We start from the raw sequence: 23,141 nt of genomic DNA, 5'->3' as shown, positions 1-23,141 counted from the left end.
ACATAGAAAGAGCAAAAAACGAGGAGAAATGAAAGCATTTCTCCTCGTTGTGCCACTCTAACGCCACCAGATTTTGGAGCTGCCTCAAGTTTCCGAAAACTCATGAAACTGAGGGACCGTCAAAATGGAATGGGTTTTGCTGTGGCACGCCCACAGCAACACCCATTGCACACCCCTTCCACGCAAAGTGCTGTGTGTGAAGGGGCCATGTTTACAAAAAATGTGGTTTGACGGCACAGGGCATAGCGCCACCAGAGTGTCATGAAAAGTGACGATCTGGTGGCGCTAGGGGCTCTAAAATATGCCCCTTTGTAACTGAAGAAATGGCAGAATTTCTTAAAAGGCATTTGGTAAAACAATTTAGAGTGCCACGTTACAGTCCTTCAAATGGTCTCGTTGAGAGAGCTAGGGGATTACTGAAAAGAGTGCGGACAGCTGTCACCAATAATTTAGATGTGTCTAAGTATTTAGAACAGAAAGTGTGGAGTTACAATATCACCCCTCACAGTACTACAGGCATTGCACCTTTTGTTCTTTTGAGGGGTAAACAACCACTTTCTACTATGAATCCTACATGGCTTGAAGGAAAATTTGGAGAGTGTACATGTGAGAAAGAAACAGAACACTAGCAAACACCATTTTAATAAGACTAAGAATGCGAAGGAACTTGTGCTGAAACCTGGTGAATGGGTTTTGGTTGGAAAACCTGTGAGAGTAAACAAGGGTGAATCAAGGTTTACTGTTTCTACCAAAGTTAAGAGAGTGTGTAGTTGAGCTGTCTTGGTTAAGAACTAGGGATAGTGTAATAAGAATGCTATTGTTAAGATTACTAATGAACAAGCCAACATCACCAAAAAACAATTGTGTAATAAGAGCAGTGGTATCGCAGATGCCAATAAAGCAGACTGGTATCATCTTGGTGTGTTATCGGACGTTGGTTTGAGACAAAATTAAATAGAGAGAGCAGCTACTAATGAGGACTATGTTGAAGTTGAAATTACAGGGAGTCATGATACGGCAACCTTTTTAGAAGAATTAGAACTACTCTAGTTAAATGTAAAGATTATGTTAGATTATACATATATATATATATATATATATTTATATATATATATATATATGTATATATAAATATATATATTTATTTTAGTTTTGCTGTTATATGGGTACTGTAGTTCAATATTGCAGTTCAAGTATAGAATTTAAGTATGTCACATATGTGTCATAAATAGCAATTCTAGAATTGTACTCTAGCACAGTTTGGAGTCTTGTGTCCTGGAGTGCAGTCGTGGGTCCTGTTTTTTAAATAAACAAGACTTTTAGAAGTCACACAAAATTCCTGTTTGTTTCTTCATACTACCTTACTGATTATCGTAGTGCACTCCCCTACACACTCATAATCCTCAGAGTCCATGTTCAGTGTGGCTGAAGAATTCTGCAATTTTGAATATGCCCTGACAGGTGGCATTTTGAGCAAAATAGGAACTACTGAATAGATGGGTAGAGTTGACCTGGGAACGTTTACGCTATTAGTGAGGAGGTGGCCAGGAGTTATTTCAAGCACTACCTAGTGGCAGGCATAAGTGCGACATCTCAAACCACCCCATACGAACAGTTTCAGGGCCTGCAGAAGATCAGAAGTGAACTGGGCCTGCTGTCTGTGACCTTAGGGGACTAAACTTGCTCCTGCCTTAACCCATAACAAGGAAATGGACTTCAAACTGCATTTTACTGGCTTCCTGTGTTGCTACAGAGATTCAGCAACCAGAAAGAGGCCTTTCTCTTGTGTGTCCAGCTCACCATTGGCAGCTGGTCTTGGACTGGCCTTTGCTGTTGGCCTCTGTTTGCTACTGCAAGAACCTGTAAGTGCCCTCCTCTGAGGTACTGGGGGCTTTAGAAGTGTACTCCTGTTGTTGTTTGGGACCCAGAAGGCATTTTGGAAACTTTCAAAAACTTGCACTCCAGAGCCAATTCATGAAAAACTGTGAAAAGTATTCTATCAGCAGTCCCACAGTGCTGGGCCACATTTCAGCTTTGTCCGTCGTGGAGATCTCCACACCCCTGAAGAAGCTACAAAAAAACATTATGAGTTACAGGGCTCTCTTGCAGTCAGCATCATATTGTACTGACTTTATCACTGTTTTGGTACTGCATAAATACTTTACAGATTTTCCTAAGTTAAAACAGGCGGTGTTGTGCCATATTTACCAGGGGCACTGAACACAGGTTAATTTACTACATTAAGGGATCACTCTGACAACAGTTGTGATTGTTCCTTGAGGTGGACATTTGCCCAACCCAAGTAGTAATCCAAATTCTTACACCTATTGTGGCTGATTGATAACAACAGGTGAGAAGAAGACATTTAGTTCTAAAATGTGTGATTATAAAGCCACTTAAAAGTCTAAATTCAACTATATGCTCTTCAGGACGCCAATTGTGAATAGACTCTGTCCACTATAGGAATTGCTAATGAATTTCTGTCATTTTAATACAAACTATTTGTAATATCAGGAAGAATTCCAAATAGTATAATTGAGATGTTTTTAGTGTCATTTAATTTGCCTTCTATTTCCGAAGAAGACAAACATTTACTTGACAATGTTGTGCTTGCAATTAACTCTCTCAAATCTGGAATTTTAAAAAGGTTTTTATTTGAAATGTTTTCTCATTGCCATTATTCTTGTTTACTCAATTTCAAAGTAACATTCTTATGTCCCGTTATTTTACTGATGCATTAGTATTCTTTTTATTATGGATAAAGACCATACAATTATAATCCACTCTTTGTATTTTATTAAATAATCAGGATTTCAAGATATACGTAGCTATTGTAGCTCAAACTGGTACAATAGGATCCAATATACATTCCCATCAATTCGATTTTTGAGAGTGAGCTTTTCTTGCATGGCACAAAACGGATGTGTTATGTGTTATCCTTTGCATGTGCCTATACATCACCTTTGGGTCTTTTTGTCCTTTTCCTGAAATAGCATTCAAGAAAGTTTATTGAGATATCTTATTCAAAACTGTGCCATAGTTTGAATTTTGCCATATAACTCATCTGTGGTAACCGCCTACTATTACGCTGCAACAACAGCCACAGACTACTTCGGTGGAATTACTTCTAATTGCTGTAATCTATTCGGAATATCAGATAGATACCTATTATCACAACTAGTTTTTTACTTTCCTTGTAATCTTTATTTCATTTCATCCATAATGGTATTATCTAATGATAATACATGTATTATGGTATGGGAAACTGTATTAAAGGTTTCTGCTTAAGCAGATAATGTTCTATTACTTATAGCAAATCAGGCAGGTGTACACTACCAAAAATGTTGCATTTTGATTGTCTTGTAGCAGGTTGCTATCTCTTTGGGTAATTCATTAGTACTACCTGAGACAAGTCTGACAGTAACAGCCCACATATCACTATGCCGTCTTGCCATTGCAGCTTCCTGTAAACACCACAGTTCTAATATAGAACTAAAATGTTCACAGCACTCACAGATTGTGCTTGCACTGGGAGGAGATTTTAGAATCCTTCACTATACTGCGCCTGGGTAGCATACATAAAAAGGGTTCTAATTTTGGTTACTACAAGTTCCTAAAATGAATGAGTCCCCAAAAATATTCCTTCTACTCATTCCTTTCACTTTGTTTGCATTATAATTATAAAGTGTTCCAATTTTTGTGTAATCGCTGACAGTAACTACATTTTAAAAACGTACTACTAATTCTTACAGTTCTGCCTTAACATAAGTTCAAGTTTAAAGTGTTTTATGATGCTGGTATATTTAACTCACAATAACAATGTTTTTGAAGGCAGTACACAATTATGCAGGGGGCTGCAACTACTGACAGAAGGAAATGGGGAATAAGTAAAGAGAACAATTAAATGCCCAAAAAGCAACTTATTTGAAAGTTCACCCTACCAGTAATAGCACAAATTTATTCAATTTACGAGATCAGTCTGCAAGTAGTTTTCATAGGAAAGGCTTTAAACTAAACATCTCCCATTCAGCAACATGGCATCCAGGTTGCACTGAATATAGAAGGTCAGCACTCTAGTTGTTCATTAGTGAAGCAACAGTAGACCACTATGGAATCATCTTGCAAACTGCTGCTCTCTTGAAAGTACATCTGTCACTCAGTGTACCAGACTTCTTTCTGATAACGATGAGGAAGATATTTGAGAATTTATAGGAAATGTCTCATCTTTGTACTGTTCCACAGTACTAATCATATTTTCCATGAAAAAATGAAGGCCAACAGGCTGAAGTCTCCCCCAAAGAAATAACATCATTCTATGGCTTTTGTTCCTGCAACATAGTGTTCAGTTGTGCAACACACTTTTATCATGCATACAGATTGATTGCGCTTTAGTTGTAGAAATGTGTGGTTTAGCTGATGTAGAACACTGAAAAATACTTTAGCAACACAAAAGGATGATGGAACGAATGCTGAACAATGCAAACATTCACCCCCGGTCACGGATCTAGGTTTAATCCATCGTTCTTTTGCTCACCATGCCACCCCAGTTTGGACCCAGCCAAATGCAAATCAGTCTTGACCCTGTTCCTCACAGGAACAGTCCAGCCCGAACTGCTGGGCCAGGTCCTCCCTTGACTAGAAACAAGCATTCTGGGACCGGTTTCAGGGTATCACCCTTCATCAGCCAGGCTAGCTTGAATTCAGTGGCACAGTGAGCACGGGACCCACATCTGGGCATACCCTTCCCACTTAGGGCAACTTTAGCAACACACAATAATGATGGACAATGGATTAAACCCAGATCTGTGACTGGGGGTGAGTGTTTGAAATGTTTCAACACTCCGTCCATCATCCTTTTGTGTTGCAAACACTGAGGAATAAACTAATAAACTGATAACCAGCTGCACTTATTGGAAGTTTTGAGTTCCTAAGTATAGCAGACATTTTCCTTTCCTTCTTGTTACTTTTAAGTAGTAATGTCTCTTTCAACAAGACCCTAATAGGGAAACTAGAGATAGGTTTTCACAATTATTGAAGACTTCCATAAAATTTAATTGTATCAAATTTAAAGGTACATGCCACCTACAGAATTGCAAAGCACCATCCTTTGATCACACCTCCAGTAATTAAGAGAGATTCTGAGCTGTGGCTTCAAGGCCCAGGCAAAAACACATAAATAAATATCTTCAGCAAGAACCTAGCTTAAAGAAAAATATTTAAAAGGATGTAAATGCCAGCACTGAATGAAACAACAGGAACACTTTTAATATTTTCAAAAACATGGGCTGATTAAATAGTGAAAGATATATATTATGACATCCATGAATGTCTTACATTTTTTTCTATATAGTGACAGCAATATCAATATTCCAGAACAATAATATAAATTGTGTAGCATTCCTTTGCTAGCTGTTGTTTTCAAATGTCTCTAGACATTTATTTCCACTCTAGCACATGCTCTGGATTGCAATTTATTCCATGGTTTAGTGTGACTACATTTCTACCACCTACAATTCAAAACATAATTCTACAGGTTATGAAATACACAGCTTTCCATAAGTTTACATTCCTTTATCTTGAAAGCTCCTTCGTAAATTTACCAGTATGAGCATGAGGCAAGGCAAGCTGTATATAAAATTAAGCATGACATTTTCAATGGGGTATCGTGCCTTTGATTCTATGTCTCCTTTAATCTGAGAATGTTGTAGCCTAGCTCCCTGGATTACATGGAGTCTGTGAGGCCAGACACATGTTACTGAATGTCCAGCAAAGCAAGATTCTCTTGTGATTGACATTGACTACTTCAAAAAGTTTAATACAGGAACAGTGTACTTTAACTGAACTAATCCTAATCAAAGGATGCCCTCACTTCGCGGCCCTTCAAGGGTTGTGTCGGGCGAAAGTTGTCCACCATGTGACATGGTGATTCATCCTCAGCACTGGCATAAAGGCTGCGTAGCTTCTCCATCTGCAGAAACAAAGATAATATCATTGTACAATAGTATGGAAAATAAATATTTCACAAGAACTCTTTTAAAGAAATACAGAGAAAAGAATCATGAATAATACACCTGGGGGCCTAATACAAAAAGGGTACACAGTCTATGCTTGCACTATGACACACCTTTAAAAAGGTGTGCCGGGTGGAACAAGGAGAGTGCACTCTATTACAGATAATGAGCTGCCCCCGCAAATGGACAGCAGTCCTAGGGGCAGTGCATTTGTGAAATTCAGAGCAGATCTTCGAAGCAGCCGGTCAGTCTTTCACAGTTCAGGTGTAATAAAAGACTGCTTTACAAAAGGACAGGAACCCCTGCAGATAAGTGATGTGAGTGATTGCACCCACCTGCAGGGGTAGGTCAAGGGTGTCATGGGTCCCATTTGTCACTATGAGAAACTGGCCTTGGGGGAACTATGATGTGTGGCACCTATTACTGGGCTCTCTGACAGACTCTTTGTCCCTTGTATCCATAATATGGAAAAGGCGAAGAGGCAAAGTGTTTTCCTCATTTGCCTTGGGCCATACTCCCTTGCAAATTAGGGAACACATCCTTAGGATTATGCCTATAGTAAATGTGTGCTGGCACAATATGTGTTACAGAATGGGCTGCACAAGCATATGTTCTCTTCTGAAATACCAGACTGTCCCAGGGGCACACAAGGAGGGCACACACACACCTGTTGCGCTCTTGGAGTACTATGTTTAATACATTCTGCGGTATTCTCTTCCAAAGTCTGCTCACTTAGAACATCAACATGGAGTTAACAACTCTCCAAATACTCTTTTTTAGGGGTGTGGAATTTAATAAAATATCTACTTGTCCATGGGACAGGTTGCTTCTTAAATCTACTTGTCCTGTAAAAAAAATCTACATGTCCCTTTGGTGCAGTGTAGTGCGGCAACACATTATAGCAGGAATCTCATTATGAAAGAGCTCTGATAATAGCCTCTCTGATTATGCCAGGGCTACTATCATAGTATGGCTTGAATACTGCAATAGCAATCCCTTCTATAGCAATTTCCTTATGTTGCCACCTTTTTTCAGATCTACATACTGGGGATGGAGGAAGCAGTAAGCAGGGCTGGAATGCCTTTGAGTGTGCAAACCTACTAACTTGCATGTTTTAAGGATTTTCACCAGCCCTTCTTTAATATTTTCCAATAATGAGAAAGGTTGGAAATTTACTCCTGACATTGGCAGAAGTAGAATATCTTCCAGGGTTGGGAACTAAGTGGTTGGAGGGAAAGTGAACTTGTAAATGCTCAACAGATTTTTACATGAGCAAATCCACACATACATATTTGCTCGTGCTAAAATACAGTTCACAAATATTTTCTAGGAGTATGATTACTTCTGTAAGTTCTTGTGAATTCATGAAAGCCACTATTTCAAAGACATGTACCATGGGCGCACTTTTGTGACTTTGTTTAAGAATTAGGTCACTAATTAGGTCTGACATTAACAAAGACATTTTGGGGGTCATTCTAACTCTGACGGGCGGCGGAGGCCGCCCACCAGAGTTCCCCCCTCCAGAACACCGCTCCGCGGTCAGAAGACCGCCGAGGTGATTCTGGGTTTCCCACTGGGCTGGCGGGCGACCGCCAAAAGGCCGCCCGCCAGCCCAGTGGGAAACACCCCTCCATGAGGATGCCGGCTCCGAATGGAGCCGGCGGAGTGGAGGATGTGCGACGGGGACAGTTGCACCCGTCGCAAATTTCAGTGTCTGCTCAGCAGACACTGAAATTCTTTGTGGGGCCCTCTTACGGGGGCCCCTGCAGTGCCCATGCCATTGGCATGGGCACTGCAGGGGCCCCCAGGGGCCCCACGACACCCCATACCGCCATCCTGTTCCTGGCGGGCGAACCGCCAGGAACAGGATGGCGGTATGGGGTGTCCGAATCCCCATGGCGGCGCAGCAAGCTGCGCTGCCATGGAGGATTCTGCAGGACAGCGGAAAACCGGCGGGAGACCGCCGGTTTTCCTGTTCTGACCGCGGCCATACCGCCGCAGTCAGAATGTCCTGCGGAGCACCGCCAGCCTGTTGGCGGTGCTCCCGCCGACCCTGGCCCCGGCGGTCACGGACCGAATCACCCCCTTTGTTTTTATTAAAGTTCTATTTCTCGCTCTATCTGTCGGTCGGCTTTACTGTGGGTGATCTCATTCTGCTCTTCCACAAGGAGCATATTGGCACACAAAGTAGTTTTGTTCAGTGTCAGGAACTACTGTGGCAATCAGTGGCATAATGAAACTGGAGGGGGCCCGCCTGCAAAGGACATGGCGGGGCCCCTCCTCCAGACTCACTCAGGGCATGTGCTGTGCTTAGGAAGCCCCTTTGGAGGGGGGCTGCGGGCCTTTGTTACGCCACTGGTGGCAATGTGTGCTTTTTGGCATTTTTTTTTCTTTTTTCCAGTGTTTTTTGCAACGGTGAGGGCCTGGCAGCTCCCACAACAATAAGGCGTTACAAAAGCTATGTCAAAACAAGACACGCAAAACCAAAAGACTCTCAAAAAATGTTGGATCGGTTGGCTTTGCCAGTGCTTGTTTATTTTCATGCTTCCCATAATCTTGTTGAAAATGGTTGCATTGATTTTCCATTAGGAATATTTTTTGGAAATATTAGCATGCATCAACACATTTTACTAAAATAGCACCTAAAATTTAATGGCAGCGAAACTTTTTTTAATACTTGTATTTTTTAATGAACATTTTTATTTTTTTTAAAGCAGAGTCAGCACTCTTGCTTACAAGCTTCTGCAAACATTTGCATCTAATCACAGAGCATTCTTGGAGGTTATACTTAGCTTCATATTGTTAAACTTTTCAAACATGTGTTTATACTTTTTTTTTTTTCTGGAACCACTGTCAGAAGTGCAGTGTGACCTTAAAATGTTTATTTACAGCGCCCACCCTAATAATGAAGTCTTTTCATTAATGAACCATAAATACAAGTTCAAACAGCATTAATGAATGGACAAACATATTATCTCAACTACAGACAGTTCCCTTCCTTGTAAACTGACAGCCAAAGGGTTTGTGGTGCAGGGGGTCGGACCTACTTGTCCCAAGAACAAAATAAACATGAAAACTTGTTGCCCTTGAGCCCAAACACTATGTGTCAGATGATAGGACTTCCACATCCCTGTTTTTATATGCAGATGGAGGGCATTGTTGTGAAGACTACAGCCTGCACTCTGTACGAGTGAGATCTACAAATGATTGCTCTTCTGTGGTAGACACAATGAGGGCTCTGAGACTATCTACACAAACTCTAAGGTCATGTCAGGACTGTAACCTAGCAGGTGGGTTAACTAAAGGTACATCCTTCATCCTGACTCTTTTACACACATGCCTGTTTGTTCCCCTACTTACCAATTGTCCCTCACATGACAATTGCTGAACGCTTTATGGAATCAAATGGAAATAATTTGTGTTTTTGATATGGTGTTTGTGCATGTTTTTGTGAGAACAATATTGGGATAAGTACAGTGACACACGTACAGTGGTGCACAATAATGTAAAAGATCAATAGTTGGATTTACATCAAGCACTGCAGTAATACAAATAGGGGAAACTGCTGTATGATCTAGAACCTATACATTTAAACCAGTTATTCAAAATGCACATCCAAACAGAGATCCACGGACGTACCACTTTGCTACTGTGTTAATATGGTGGAAATAAGTGGTGTCATGGCTGGTGGCGTGACCAAAATCACAAGGAACTGATCTAGCTCTTTGCACTAGAACGAGATGGAACCATAAACAAGATGGAAATCCCGAAAAGGGAATTAGTGTAGTTTAACACACTTTCTTCATGCTTCACACAGCTAATAATTACAGCAGAGTGGAAACGGGGGGCCAGATCAGAAAACATATTTCTGCGCTCTCATATCCTTGGCAAAGCAGTGAAAACACTTTTTATTACTGTATTATAAAAGTAGGTTTCTGGAGGTAGTAATGTGCGATAAGAACGTTTGTACTTGTTTGATGTGAGGCTTTTTTTGTGGCATGATATGTTGTACTGTGGCTGTGTTTTTGCATTCTATTTTTATTGTTTTGTGCCCTGTTATGTTTTCATTATGAAGTTATGTTGCTTTGTGTAAGTTACTGTGCTCTGTTCAGTTGTATACTTTAGATAAGTCAGCAAGAAAATGCTCCTACATTTACAGTCAAAAACAACACATGACTTTAAAGTTCTCATGACCAGGGGGGCATGTCCAAGGTGGCATCCGAGTGAAGGTGAATTTGTGGAGCTCTGGTGCCAGCGATCTACATCGGGGTGGATGCTGCGATCCACAGGCCTCGCACAGAGTGGACCCATGCTGGCCATCGCTACTCTTCTGATGGCCTGCGGTGGTGAGGTAGGACAGATGGCCTTGCAGCCAAGATGGCAACTGCCCAGGGCCCAGCACAGAAGGGATGAATGAGCTTCCTGAAGCTGCCTTTACTGCCTAGCTGCAATGTCCTGGGTATTACAGTGTGAGACCCCCTCTGTGGCACAGTGAGGGGTGTGATTTTGACAGACTGGGTGCTTGGAGAGGCCAATTGATTGGCAGCCTTGGGGCAACACCGGACTAGCCCTTGCTCCTTTGGCCATGCTTTGACTGCTTGGGCAAGGCCTTGGGCTCCCTACTGGGGCTGGTGGCCCGCAGTGTAATAGCAACCCAGCACAGGACACTGGACTGTTCCCTCCTGCCTCCTCGTACAGGACTAAGGGCCTGATTTAGAAGGACATTATGGGAATAGATTACAGTGGACGTGCTATTCATCACTGTTGTGATGGAGTAACCTATCCACTCAGATCTAAATAAGGCCTTTAGTTGGAGCCTACACCTTGGTAGCCATCACCAGGCCTTGAAGCCTACAGTTGCCATCGTGGGTGGACCCCGAGGGACACTGGTGAATCGAGGGCCTGAAGTGGCCCCATAGGGGCACATGGCGGTGGAACAGAAGTCAGAGTACGGAGCCATGCATGTTACAGTGAGTACAACTCTCCTCTGGTGCTGGCAGAAACATGCTCTCCAAGATTGGTGAAGCTATATCCCAACCATATTCTGGAAGTGAATGGTGTGACAATGTGTTGGGGCCTGCTGGGACATGGATAGATATGGGATATGGCCTTGAAGATTACTGAGGCTTGATAGAGTATGCAGAGAGTGCTGCACAGCCACAATCTAGCAGTGTATAGCGCATTAAGGGGCCCTCCATCTTGCCTGTGCATTGTCCTCAGGGGCCTCAGCTGTGACTTTTGGGGCCAACTGGGAGCTTGTTTCTTAGACCCACCACTAACTGTTTGGGCTCTCCAGCAAGACACCCTCCAATCTGCACCTGTAGGCAACCTCAGGCATCTTGTGCAACATGCACACAAAGAGGTCTGCAGATTGAACACAGTGATGCAATAGCGATTCTCAAGTTCCCAGTGAGGGTGATACAACTTGAGAGGGGCATCGCTTTGGGCAGGCCTTCCTGCTCCAGAGATGCGGCTCTCAGCGCTTCCACCACCCTTTTGGGGTATCACCTCAGAGGGAAACTAGTAAAGGGATATGTCTTCCTTTCTGGGGTGGTCTGCACATCTGTCTATGGAAACCATACCACAGATACTGCCTTCCTGGAAAAAACCTGCGATTCCCATAAAGAAGATCTGGATGATCATCACTGTGAGCTTATCAAGTTCAAAGACAAGAAAACTGAGCTTTACTACCAACTGGAAGATCTTGCAAATAGATCCCGGCATTTCAATGTCCTCATCCAGGGAAGGGAGTCCATCTGCAGGCAGGCTCTGTGAAGCTGGAAGAATATGTCACCGGCTTGTGGCCCTAGAGCTCGCTGACCAAGACATGTTCTTGACCGTAAACACAGAGCAGGATGCCCAGCATGCTCTCCTGGTCAGCCACAGGACATACTTACCTGCCTCCATTACTATCGACAGAAAGAGGTCTTCATGTCTGTAGTACAAGACAAAAACACTATTGACTTTGAAGGCACAAAGGAATGTCTATACCAGGATCTCTCCCCTATAACATTACAACACCGTAGAACTCTTCGGCCTCTGAATGACTTCTTTTGCAAGAAAGAGATAAAATATAGGTGGGAACATTCCTTTCAGCTTCATTTTGTTTGGAAGTCAGCTCATTCCTCAACATGGGCGCTTTTCAGTCTCAATTGAAATGCCCCACCTGGGCACATCACTTCTCATGACTGGCAAAAGAACAAGTTTGTAAACCCTTCAAGACAGAAAGTTGCAAAGAAAGGGCTACACTGTCAACTACAGCATCAAGACATTGCGTCCGAACTGAACAATGAATAAGGACAGGCTGGACAACTTACCCATGACTATTGAACAGGAATGCCCATAATCTGGCGGCGGGGCTCCCCTGCCACACCTAACTGGAGAAATTAAATGACTTAAATTACTTTTTTTCCGATGACATGGACCCCCAGATTTTGGTTCCTCATGTTCCCAGGAGAGGTTCTCCCCCTCCTTCTCAGCTCGATAACAAATGCATATGCATCCATACGTCAAGCTGTCACATAGGCTCTCATTATCCTAATGTGGCTGCTGGATTCAGGTGGCAGAATCACCTGAATTGTGGGGAACTAAGTCCAATCTCACACCATGTGACATCTGTCAGCCTAATCTGGTTTTCTGGCTAACCAGCAGCACCTCATCTCTGCCCAATAGCAGGAATAACTGTGGCAACCGGGCACATGACAGAAATGACTCCTCAGGGAAATTGTGGTGGATCAGATCTCATTCTTTTCTCTTAGTCACATTAGCCTCACATATGCAAACACAGAGGCAGAGAATGGTTCAATAAGGTTGATTGAATTAGCTGCTTCTTAGACTAAAATGGCATGAATTACAATAACTAGGATGATAAAACACGCTAGAAGCAAACTAGTGAAAAGAAGAGTGAAACACGGAAAGTCCCACCATACTGTCCTAGGAGCAATGTATGTAGTTCCTACCCAAGCTATGTTAGAGCACAGTGTCATAAACCCTAATCTGCCCTTCAGGTTCCCCCCTGGGAAGACATCATCCCCTATACCTGAGCAAGGAAGCCTGTTGTCTCGAAAGACACCATCCCCATGTAGGCCAGGGATCCGGTAGTCTAAGCAAGAAGCTGTAGTAAAGGCAATCAGCATGCAGTCGTGGTCATCTGGCTGGAATTTCCCTCTAGCGTGTATGGGACAGAGAAGTGTTTTTATAATAAAGCAGCTGATATTCTGAGAAAATGTCTCCACGTAAGTAAGTGTATGTTTCTGTGAATGTTGAAGACACAGCGTAACACTTTGCCAGTAACTCTATCTGGCTGCAGCCTTGAGGAAAGAACAAAGTGAAAAGAATGTCTGGTTAGAAACACAATGCTTTCCTAGGCAAAAGAACAACTAGAGAAAGGAAATAAAACAGCATTGCAAATGTGGCCCATGCTAGAAAAGTAAAATGAAGCTGAATAAAATGTAACTGGGCTAAAGTGCACAAAGTTTCTAAAATAACATGTCTAAAAACATGGCTAAAAACAGCTATACTACAAAGCGACACAGCATAGACGAGCCTATGGGAGATGCCTGCTTGAAGCCTGGTCCTCAGTGATCACTGTGGCTCGACAATACCCTACCACACATGGGTAAAATACTTAGCCTGAACGTTCGAGGTCTCAATGCCCCAGCAAAAAGCCTTGCATTTCTCTGCTTCCTTATGGATGCTAAACGCAATATCTGCCTTATAGAAGAAACACACCTTACTCCAGTTGGCTGGAAGCGCCTGTGCTCTTGATGTTTCAGGCACCAGTACTTCTCTTCCGGACAGGGAAAGAGGGCCTGGGTAGCAGTGCTGCTAACTACACATTTTTCAGTGAGGGTATTAGAGACACACACAAAGATATCGGGTAGACTCCTATCCCTACGAATAGACATGAGGGGGTACAACTTTACACTCACAAAGTTTTATGCCCTGAATGACCACCAAAAAACATTCCTCAGGGATGCAAAAGGCCAAGTGCTGGCCACTCCAGAAACAGACATCATCATGAGAGGACTTCAGCATCATCCCAGATGTACACCTGGACTGATCCACCCAGAGGGTGAGGCAAACGGGTGCTCCCAACCCGGCATGCAGACAGTGGTTGGCAGCCATGGGGTTGGCGACATATTGGTAAAACAGCACCTGAACACAAAAGATGACACCTTTTTTCTGCTGCACACCAGACATATGCCAAATTTGTTTTGGTGGTTTCTAACCTCCCCACGCCACACCCCTGCAACTGCAGTGGTAGATATTGAGGTCACTGCTCTCTCTGACTATTCACCTGTAAATCCCATGTGTTCCCTACAAATCTCTACACGCTAAGTTGCACTTGGCACCTTAAACCCCAAGCTCATTGTTTACAAGACCACAGTTGCCAACATGACGGCCACCATCAACTCCTTTTTAGCCACCAATGACACACCAAACACACCCATTGCCTTGCTGTGTGTCACTTTAAAGGCATTTGTATGGGGCCAGTTTATAGCCATAGCAGTCTGACTTAAAAGGACAGAAAAGATACAAGATCTCAGCTGGAGGATAAGATAAGGGAAATGGAGGAGACATACAAACACACAGACTCATTTGCAACATAGCATCAACTTAGGACAGCCTGTAAACAGCTCAAGACCCACGATATGGATAGAGCAGAATATGCACTCTTATGCATGAATCAGATATATTATAAGAGAGGGAATAAGGCGGTTTCTTTTTAGCACTCTACCTCCACTCTCAAGCTGTCCAACAGAGAGAAGCTGAGATTGTGGGGCTGAATGCTATCAAAGTAGCTCAGGATGAACACATCATCCAGGAATTTGAACACATCTACACCGAGTTATACACAGCAGATGCTTTAGATTTGGGGGATACTCAATCATGCCTGGTGCAGATCCCTTTGGCCTGCATCCCTCAAGATGACACTTCAAAACTGGATATGGATAATGCCCACCTTGACGTAATTATGGCTATACAATGCCTGCAACCGGGCAAAGCTCCCGGGCAAGATGGCTATACGTATGACTTCTGTAAGACTTGTATAAAACATTTGTGAATTTATTAGCTCCCAACCTGGCAAGCCTTTATAACTCTTTTAGCAGTATGGGCACTCTAACTGATACAATGTACCTAGCATCCAGCACGGTCATCCCTTAACTGGCAAGGACCCTGTGCACTGCTTATCCTACTTTCCTATTTCATTGTTTAACATGGATGCCACAATATTTACTAGCATTTTGACGCATCACCTCACCCCATACATGCAGGGCCTGGTGGACACTGACCAGACCAGGTTAATACGCAAAAGGGGTTGTAGTGTGGCTTAGTAAACCTATAATAATGCAAGTTCCCGTAAATCACTGCCTTGTGTTACTCTGCATTGGGAAGACATTCCATGGGTGGATCATGGGCATTCCCATGCATCCACCTGTGGATTCTGATGCACTGCTAAATTTCCAAAGACAGGTAAACGTGGGAATGCATCAAAATGCTACACCTTCCCAAGTGAGGTGTAATGAGGAGAAATATTTTAATTTCTCCTTGTTATTTATCTTTCCACCTGTGCTGCATATTTAAAAATAATAAAATGTCTGTAAGGATTGTTATTGTGCTGGAAGGTTGCCCTTTGTGCACTAATCCACCAGTCCTACCTATAACCCAGCCACCCTTGCACCATGGCACAAGGGTGCCTGCGTTGGCTGCTTGCGTTGGCGCTAGGCAACACTCTATGCACCAGAGCAGGGACAGAACAGAAATGCATCCTATCGTAATAGATGTGGCACATTTTTACTCTCTCCCTGCCCCACAGCGTAGCAGCAAGTTGTCTTGCTGTGTTGCAAGAATGCTTAGGAAATATGCCCCTTAGTGTCCAAAACTCTGGAATGATCAACAGCTCTCAGGACTTTGGACCACCTGTGCACGCTTGTTGACAGCTGGCATACAAATACTTTTAATTATCTGCTTAGCATGATGGATAGTTGGTGTTTGAAAAGTAAGGATCTTTCCAGTGCATGACTTTCCTAGTTTCTTCTGCAGGTCAAGATGAAAGAGATCAATTTGAATTAAGGTAATATGACAGCTCTCATAATAAATTAACTCCAAATCAAGCAAGATGCTTAAGCCATGGCCTCTATGCATTGACTCTACTTCTCTCCCTTCTCCAAAAAGGTTTATTTCACAACAGTTCTTACTGCCGGTTGAGAGTTCACTGCTTACACACTGGCATATAATCTGCTTCAGAAGGCTAGTAAGGGAATATTTGAGAATACTTTAAGAAGAGCTTTAAAGATCTAGTTTTTCTAAAAAAATATAATGCAAATGTAAGCATTTTCTGGCACAGCTTAACATCTAATAGGTGGGAAGACGGGGGTGTGCTGGTGGCAAGCCCCCAAGGTTTCCCCGCATTTGAAGATACACTCATGGTATGCCAGACATTTTCTCTGGGGGTCATAACTGGGCACCACCAAGTACTCAAAAAATGATCAGGCTAGACTACCATAGTATCCAAGGCTGCAGGAACTGAGGGGCATATTCATGGGTTTGTGTCACAGAGCTGTGTAGCAGATTACCTTGCTGTGCTGCCCTGCGTCACAGGGAAAAGGCAGGAATGTGCCATATCTATGGCATACAGCGTATTCCTGCCCTTTCCCCTGCCACTGGTGCCATTTTTGCAGCCTAGCGCTGATGCAGGCACCCTGGCACCATGGTGCCAGGGTGCCTGCATCGCATGTAGGATTGTTTTTGTGCAGGAAGGGACATCTTCCTACACAAAAACAATACTGGGAAACAATTTTCCTCTTTCTATGCAGAATGCAGCAGGCATAGAAAGAGGAAAAAACAAGGAGAAATAGCAATATTTCTCCTTGTTGAGCCACTCTTGGGGAGGCGTAAGGTTTTGGTGCATCCCCAGGTTTACAAGGTCTTGTAGATCTGGGGATGCGGCAAAATCCATGGATGTTGTGTGGAAACACCCATCGCAACACTCATGGAATGCCTCCCTTGCTCAGAGTGAGGCCATGCAGCAATTTGCACTGCCTTGCCTTGCTTCCTGTTTATTGGACCATTCAAAACCATGCCAGGCCATGCAAAGTGGCTTTGTGTGGCCTCATAAATAGGATTTAGTGGTTTGCACCACCATTGCATCACAAAAAGTGACACAACAGCTGAGCAAGGGCTTCATGAATATGGCCCTGGGTTGTAATCGAAAGTAAACTAGCCTTGCTGAGCATCTTATTGCTCCAGGTAGGCATGAACTAGCAGTCAAGACTACCTCAAGTGTGTAGGCAATGCATAATTTGTGCCGGTGGTTGCCAGTCGACTACAGCGTCACTTATCTTTGGGAACCAGGACTGTTTTAGTCCCTCTGATGTGCAGTGGTCTGCAGATCCTGTGAAATATTTCCTTTGGTGGCTGTCTGTCTTCTAGGTTTACCAAGGCATTTCTGCCTCAGTACTTACCAATGACTGGTAGCCTAAGGTGGGCCCTCCATGTAATGGCCTCTCTGAGTGCTTAAAGGATGCCTGCACAATGTTGCTTCCTAGCAATGGATGCCCTTCAGGTGAAATTGCTGTAGGATTTCCATAGAAGCTTTAAAATATCCCTAGTCATACAACATGTTAATTTCTTCCCTAGGAATGGTTGAAAGCTGGAGCTCAGGCTCCAAGAACATTGCAGTCTGCCAAGAACTCTGGTATTTAATGTGCAGCCTCACTGCGTCCAAGAGTTCCCTCTATGTCAGTGCAAAGTTGTGCTTAGCATGTCAGAGCCAGCCTCAGTGGAGGTGACTGCCCCCAACGTGTGCACTTCCTGCCTCCCCTCCAAGCATCTGAGGAAAACCAGGCCATCAGTAGTGTTACCAATAAAAGCACCAACAGGATGCTCACCTCCAATGAGATGGGAAGCAATAACTGTAAGAGGAGGGATGGAAAGTCTGCCAGACCCTGTTAAGGAGTCAACCATTTTTGCTTTGGGGAAATGTGATTGAGAGTTTGAGAGCTGGGGTGTGGTGAGGTTTTATGATACAGAGGCAAATATCAATGTGCCATGCAGTAAGAGACTTCGGTAGGTTAATGCACCTTCTTTTAGCTTTTACAGGTGGTTCTCCTGTACTCCAATATTTCCTTCTGCATTACTCTAACAGTACCTTCTTCTCAGACCATCAACTACAACTTCCATTATTGGAACCCTAATCCTACACTTGACCCCATCCCTTACCTAAACCATAACTCTTGATCCATTCTTAAAAGTGTATCTTATTCCATCTCTAACCATAACTCAATTTCAGACACCTTTCCCTAACAACATTCCTAACTGTAACCCTACCATAAGCCCTAAAGATAATACACTATAATTTAAGGGCCACATGTACAAAAATAAGGTTGCACAACTCACAAATTGCAAGATTTAGTGACTCACAATTTGCGAATTTCAAAACCTGATGTACAGCAGTGTCTCAGACACTGTTTGTGATTTGCAAATGGGTCGCAAGGGACCTGCTCATTAATATTCATGAGGCAGGTCACAATTTGTGACCCATTTGGGATTGGCCACAATCACAGGGATGGTGGCTTCTAGGCTTTTAAAATAAAGCATTTTTTTAAATGCAGCCCTCTGAAAAACCGAATGCATTACCCAAAACAAAATAAACATTTACTTTTCATTTTTTTAGAGTAGGCAGTGGTCTGGGAGACCACTACCTGCTCAGAAAAAATAATGGCACCCCCCATTCACAAAGGGGAAGGGATCCCTGCAGGACCCCTTCCCTTTTGCGAGTGGGTTATCACCAATTTGAAATTGGTGGTAACTGCGATTGTTTTGCCACCTCATTCCCGGTCGCAAAGCAATCATACATCCCCCTGCAAGTCGCTATTAGGAAGGGACACCATTGGCACACCCCTTCCTAATAGCGAGTCACAAACCCATTTTGTGATCCGTAATAGATTACCAAATTGCTAAATAGGGCTTTGTACAAAGGAAAATAGTTTTTTTCATTGCAAATGGCCTAATTCTGCGTATCGGGCCATTTGCGACCAAACAAAGGCTACGTACATGGGGTCCTAAATCCTTTGCTCATTACTAACTTTTGCAGCCATTCTAAATCAAACCCTATAACTTTACCCAAACCATAACTCATTCACCTTAGCTTATATCAGCCCTCACACCATATCTGACTCCACTCCAACCCTATTTACCAAACCTAACCCTAAAACTCCCCCAACACCGGGGTCTCTATTAACTAAGAGTGAAAAACAAATGTTTTGGTGGGAGATAGAAACTAAGATAGAAACTATGAAGTCTAATGCTGGCAGCTTTGTTAAAGCAACCGCAGGTATATCACTGCTTTGTCACTGAAGCACATATCATATTTTAAGCTTATACTAGATCAGCATCAAACCATTCAATTTTCTGTCTTCTAGTGCAATTCATGTGGAAGGGCCATTATCAGGAGAAAGAACAGATAAAATGTGTGATCTATCTATGAAAAGAAGATACTGATAAATATTTAAACAAATGGTTGACATTAAACCAAGCTATTAGGTAGACAAATCAGAGAGACCAGAAAGCAAAAATCTACAAATTTGGGAAATAAGAGAGAGAAATGGTAGCTTTTGTGTCAGAGAACTAAAATGAGTTAAACAGTAGAAGCCTTGAAGGATACATTATCCTAATTCCATCATACAGTAAAGTGGGAAAGTGGAGGGGTCACTGTCTACTACATAGTTCTGCACAAATGTGGAAACTGATACTGAGTGTTTTGCCCAACAGATGGCACACAAGCAACCATGATCCCATCCTGAACCCACAGGATAGGTGAGTTCAGGATTAAAACAATGCTTCAAAGTAACTGAAGGCGGCTAGGAGAGAAGGGTGGGAGCAATGGTTGATGTAAACACAAGCGTAGGCAGTAGTCTATTGCCAGATGTAAGAAGGCATAAGTTCCAAGAGACAGAACAGCAACTCCCTCTCCAACCCTGATGTGCTGCTGCAATCCAGTTTTTTCATGAAGCCCTATGTGCCAGGTCTAAACACTATGGGGGTCATTCCGACCTTGGCGGGCGGCTACCGCTGCCCGCCAGGCGGTAACCTCTGTGCGGCCGCCAATGTGGCCGCACTCACGTGGCCCCCATTATGACATTCCCGCTGGGCCGGCGGGAATGAGGCCGCAACATAGGAGCCGGCTCCTAATGGAGCCGGCGGTGCTGCGGCCGTGCGACGCGTACAGTTGCAGCCGTCGCACTTTTCACTGTCTGCTATGCTGGCCGGGGCCCTGTTAGTGGGCCCCTGCACTGCCCATGCCAGTGGCATGGGCAGTGCAGGGGCCCCCAGGGGCCCCAGGACACCCCTTACTGCCAGCCTCTTCCTGGCGGTGCAAACCGCCAGAAACAGGCTGGCGGTAGGGGGGGGGTCGTAATCCCTAGGGCAGCGCTGCAAGCAGTGCTGCCCTGGCGGATTCCATCCGCCGGGGCCATTGTGACCGTAAACCGCCGGCCCCGGCGGTGCGACCACGGCGCTACCGCCACGGTCAAAATACGCCGGGAGGCACCGCCAGCCTGTTGGCGGTGCTCCCGTCGTTTTGGCCCTGCGGTTATAATACCGCCAGGGTCATAATGACCACCTATGTGGCTTGGCAATATGCTTTGAAAATAATTCTGTTTTTTTTAACAATGTACTGATGATCAATCATTTGCCATGTTATATGTAAGTGCTGCATGTGCGACAAAGTAGGGGGAGAGCTCAGAAACTACTAAAAATGATTTCAAATGTATTGATATAAGAACATAACTGAGACTATTCACTAAGGTAATGCACACTTCAAAGAGTAATTTGCATGTGTAAGCTTACTCTTACACCTTTAAGTAACTTTACTACTTCTGGCTATTCACAAAATCCAAGTGTAAAGTCACTTTAAAGTGTAGACACACACATCCTTACTCCTGAAAAAGGGAGTAGAGCAAATAATATATATATATATTTTTTTAAATAGATAAAGTAAATATACGTTTTCAAGAATATTAAAACAATATATATTTATTAATTCTTTACACATTTTTAATAACCTTTTTTTAATTTAAAAATGAATGTAACATGAACTTTTGGAGAAATATTATTAAATCAGTTTTAATTATTTCTATACATCACTTTTAATAATTATTAGTGCATAATAAAAATGTATTGTTTTTCTTGAGGTTGGTATCTATAATTGAATTTATACTTCAGGAAAAGAAAATGATGATGCAATTCAATATATTTTTAGATTTAATTCACAATTAATGGATTTTGCTGTACATTTAAAACAAATATATAAATTGAATTTATAATAATACCTGACATAAAATATTTTTGCTACCTTTGGGCTTAATTGTGTTTAGTTTTCCCCATGCATTACCACTGATCTGAGGAGAAAAGAGGAGCATAAAAATAAAAAATGCTACAGCATTATGAACTTACTTTTGAATTAAGTATTTAATTAGTATGAATACATTACATTGAAAATAATTTTCTAAGTTTAAAAAAGTAAATTACTCATTAAAAAGAATTAAATGTGATATAGAGACAATTAAAAGTAATTTATTTACAATGCATTAATTTTTAATTTCAAAAAGGTTTAATTAAATATTTTATAATTAAATAATAAATATCTAATTTTTAAATTTTGATGTATTTTTATTTATATTTTAACTATGTTAAACAATTTAATTTATTTTCACATCATTTACTGTGGCATTTTATTTTAAGTCCCTAGGTTTTGTTATGTTTTGTTACTGAGATTTCTAAAGCGTACAACACCAAACAGTCTTGTGGCGCTAGGTAACTGCCTCGGCAAAAGTCAGGGTACTAACTAATAAGATCTTCAACTTTTATCTGAACTTTCCATAATTTGAGATGGTCTTAAATTCCAAAGACAAGAAGTTCCAGACACGGGGGCAGTGACTGAGAACCTGACTCCACTAGTACTATTCCAATTAAATTGAGGAACTGCCAAATAATGTAAATAAGTAGATCGAAGATTACTGGTGGAGGAGGTCCTACCTCCATCATCTGCTATGGGAGGATGTGGCAGTGTCAGTGGTTGGCCATGTGTGGTGCTCGACTTACGTCAGCTCTAAGCTGATGTAATTTACTACTGTTTTGGGTCAATTTTTGACTGTAGTAACCTTAGAAGTGAGGTTTGTGAATAGCACTGTGCTTCCTCTTGTGAGTGCACATGCCTACCTAAACCATACTCTTCCCTAAACCCCTCCTTATTCTTCTCTCGTCCACTACACTTGAGTCTTAAATAGTCCCCATTTTTCAATCACTCCCCTATGTCCCGCCCACAGTCACTACTAAATTGTATACTTACATGTGAGAAAACTGCAGTTGGGGTAGCAATGTTCAAGCAGAAGAGGGTAGAAGTGGAGGCATGACCACACACGTTTTGCAGTACTGCACAGTGTACTACAAAGTGCAGTTTTTGAGTAGGCCCCTTAGTATAGAGATCACCATGTTGCCAAGATCACCATAATGCAAGGGGTAGCCACCCTCAGTTCTGGAATAACCATGGTTATGCCAGATATGTGCCCTGTGTGCCAGGGAAGAACTAGATGCACTCAAATGCTAGAGACTGTCAACTAAGAGAAACACTGTCTGTCAGTGAGGGCCCCCAAACAGGCACTTTAAAGCACACAGAAACACACATGCATGTGCAACAGCACACATGCATAAACCTCACATACAGTTTCATACTCAACTCATATCCTTACATTCCAACTTCCTGCAGATACACCCTCAAAGCAGTCCAAATGCTCCTGACATTGTTATTTCCTTGCCCACTCATTCAGTTTATGTTTACCTGTGCTCAGAAATCAAACCTTCTTTCCACTTGTTCTGCTTGAATGTGAGCACTGCTCATTTCTAAGTCTCCACTGCCCTGGGATCCTCACTCAAAAGCAACCTATTAGCAAATCTGAGCTAGTGTCTGCTTACAAGCTATTCAATGGCGACCACTATTTTAATCTACTTTATTGCTTAGACCATTAAAACTCTACAGATACTGAAGCGGAGTGTATATTTGTCAGCCATCATTTTGTTTACTGATCAAAAAATAAATATGGAATAACACCAATATAATAAGAAAAA

General features: G+C 42.6%; 1 protein-coding gene across 1 annotated transcript in view; it reads right to left on the bottom strand.

Annotated features, from left to right (window-relative positions):
• Positions 1 to 5,244: 5,244 nt before the first annotated feature.
• The window catches only part of CA3 (carbonic anhydrase 3), a 219,717-nt gene continuing 201,820 nt past the window's right edge, over positions 5,245 to 23,141 (bottom strand). The window contains exon 7 of the mRNA XM_069220431.1: positions 5,245 to 5,968. Within this exon, the coding sequence (XP_069076532.1) occupies positions 5,849 to 5,968 (120 nt within the window). The 3' untranslated portion in view covers positions 5,245 to 5,848. The remainder of the gene's footprint in view (positions 5,969 to 23,141) is intronic.

The sequence above is a fragment of the Pleurodeles waltl genome, chromosome 2_2 (genome assembly GCF_031143425.1).
Source record: "Pleurodeles waltl isolate 20211129_DDA chromosome 2_2, aPleWal1.hap1.20221129, whole genome shotgun sequence".
Lineage (NCBI taxonomy): Eukaryota > Metazoa > Chordata > Amphibia > Caudata > Salamandridae > Pleurodeles > Pleurodeles waltl.
This window is presented reverse-complemented; position numbering and strand designations above follow the sequence as displayed.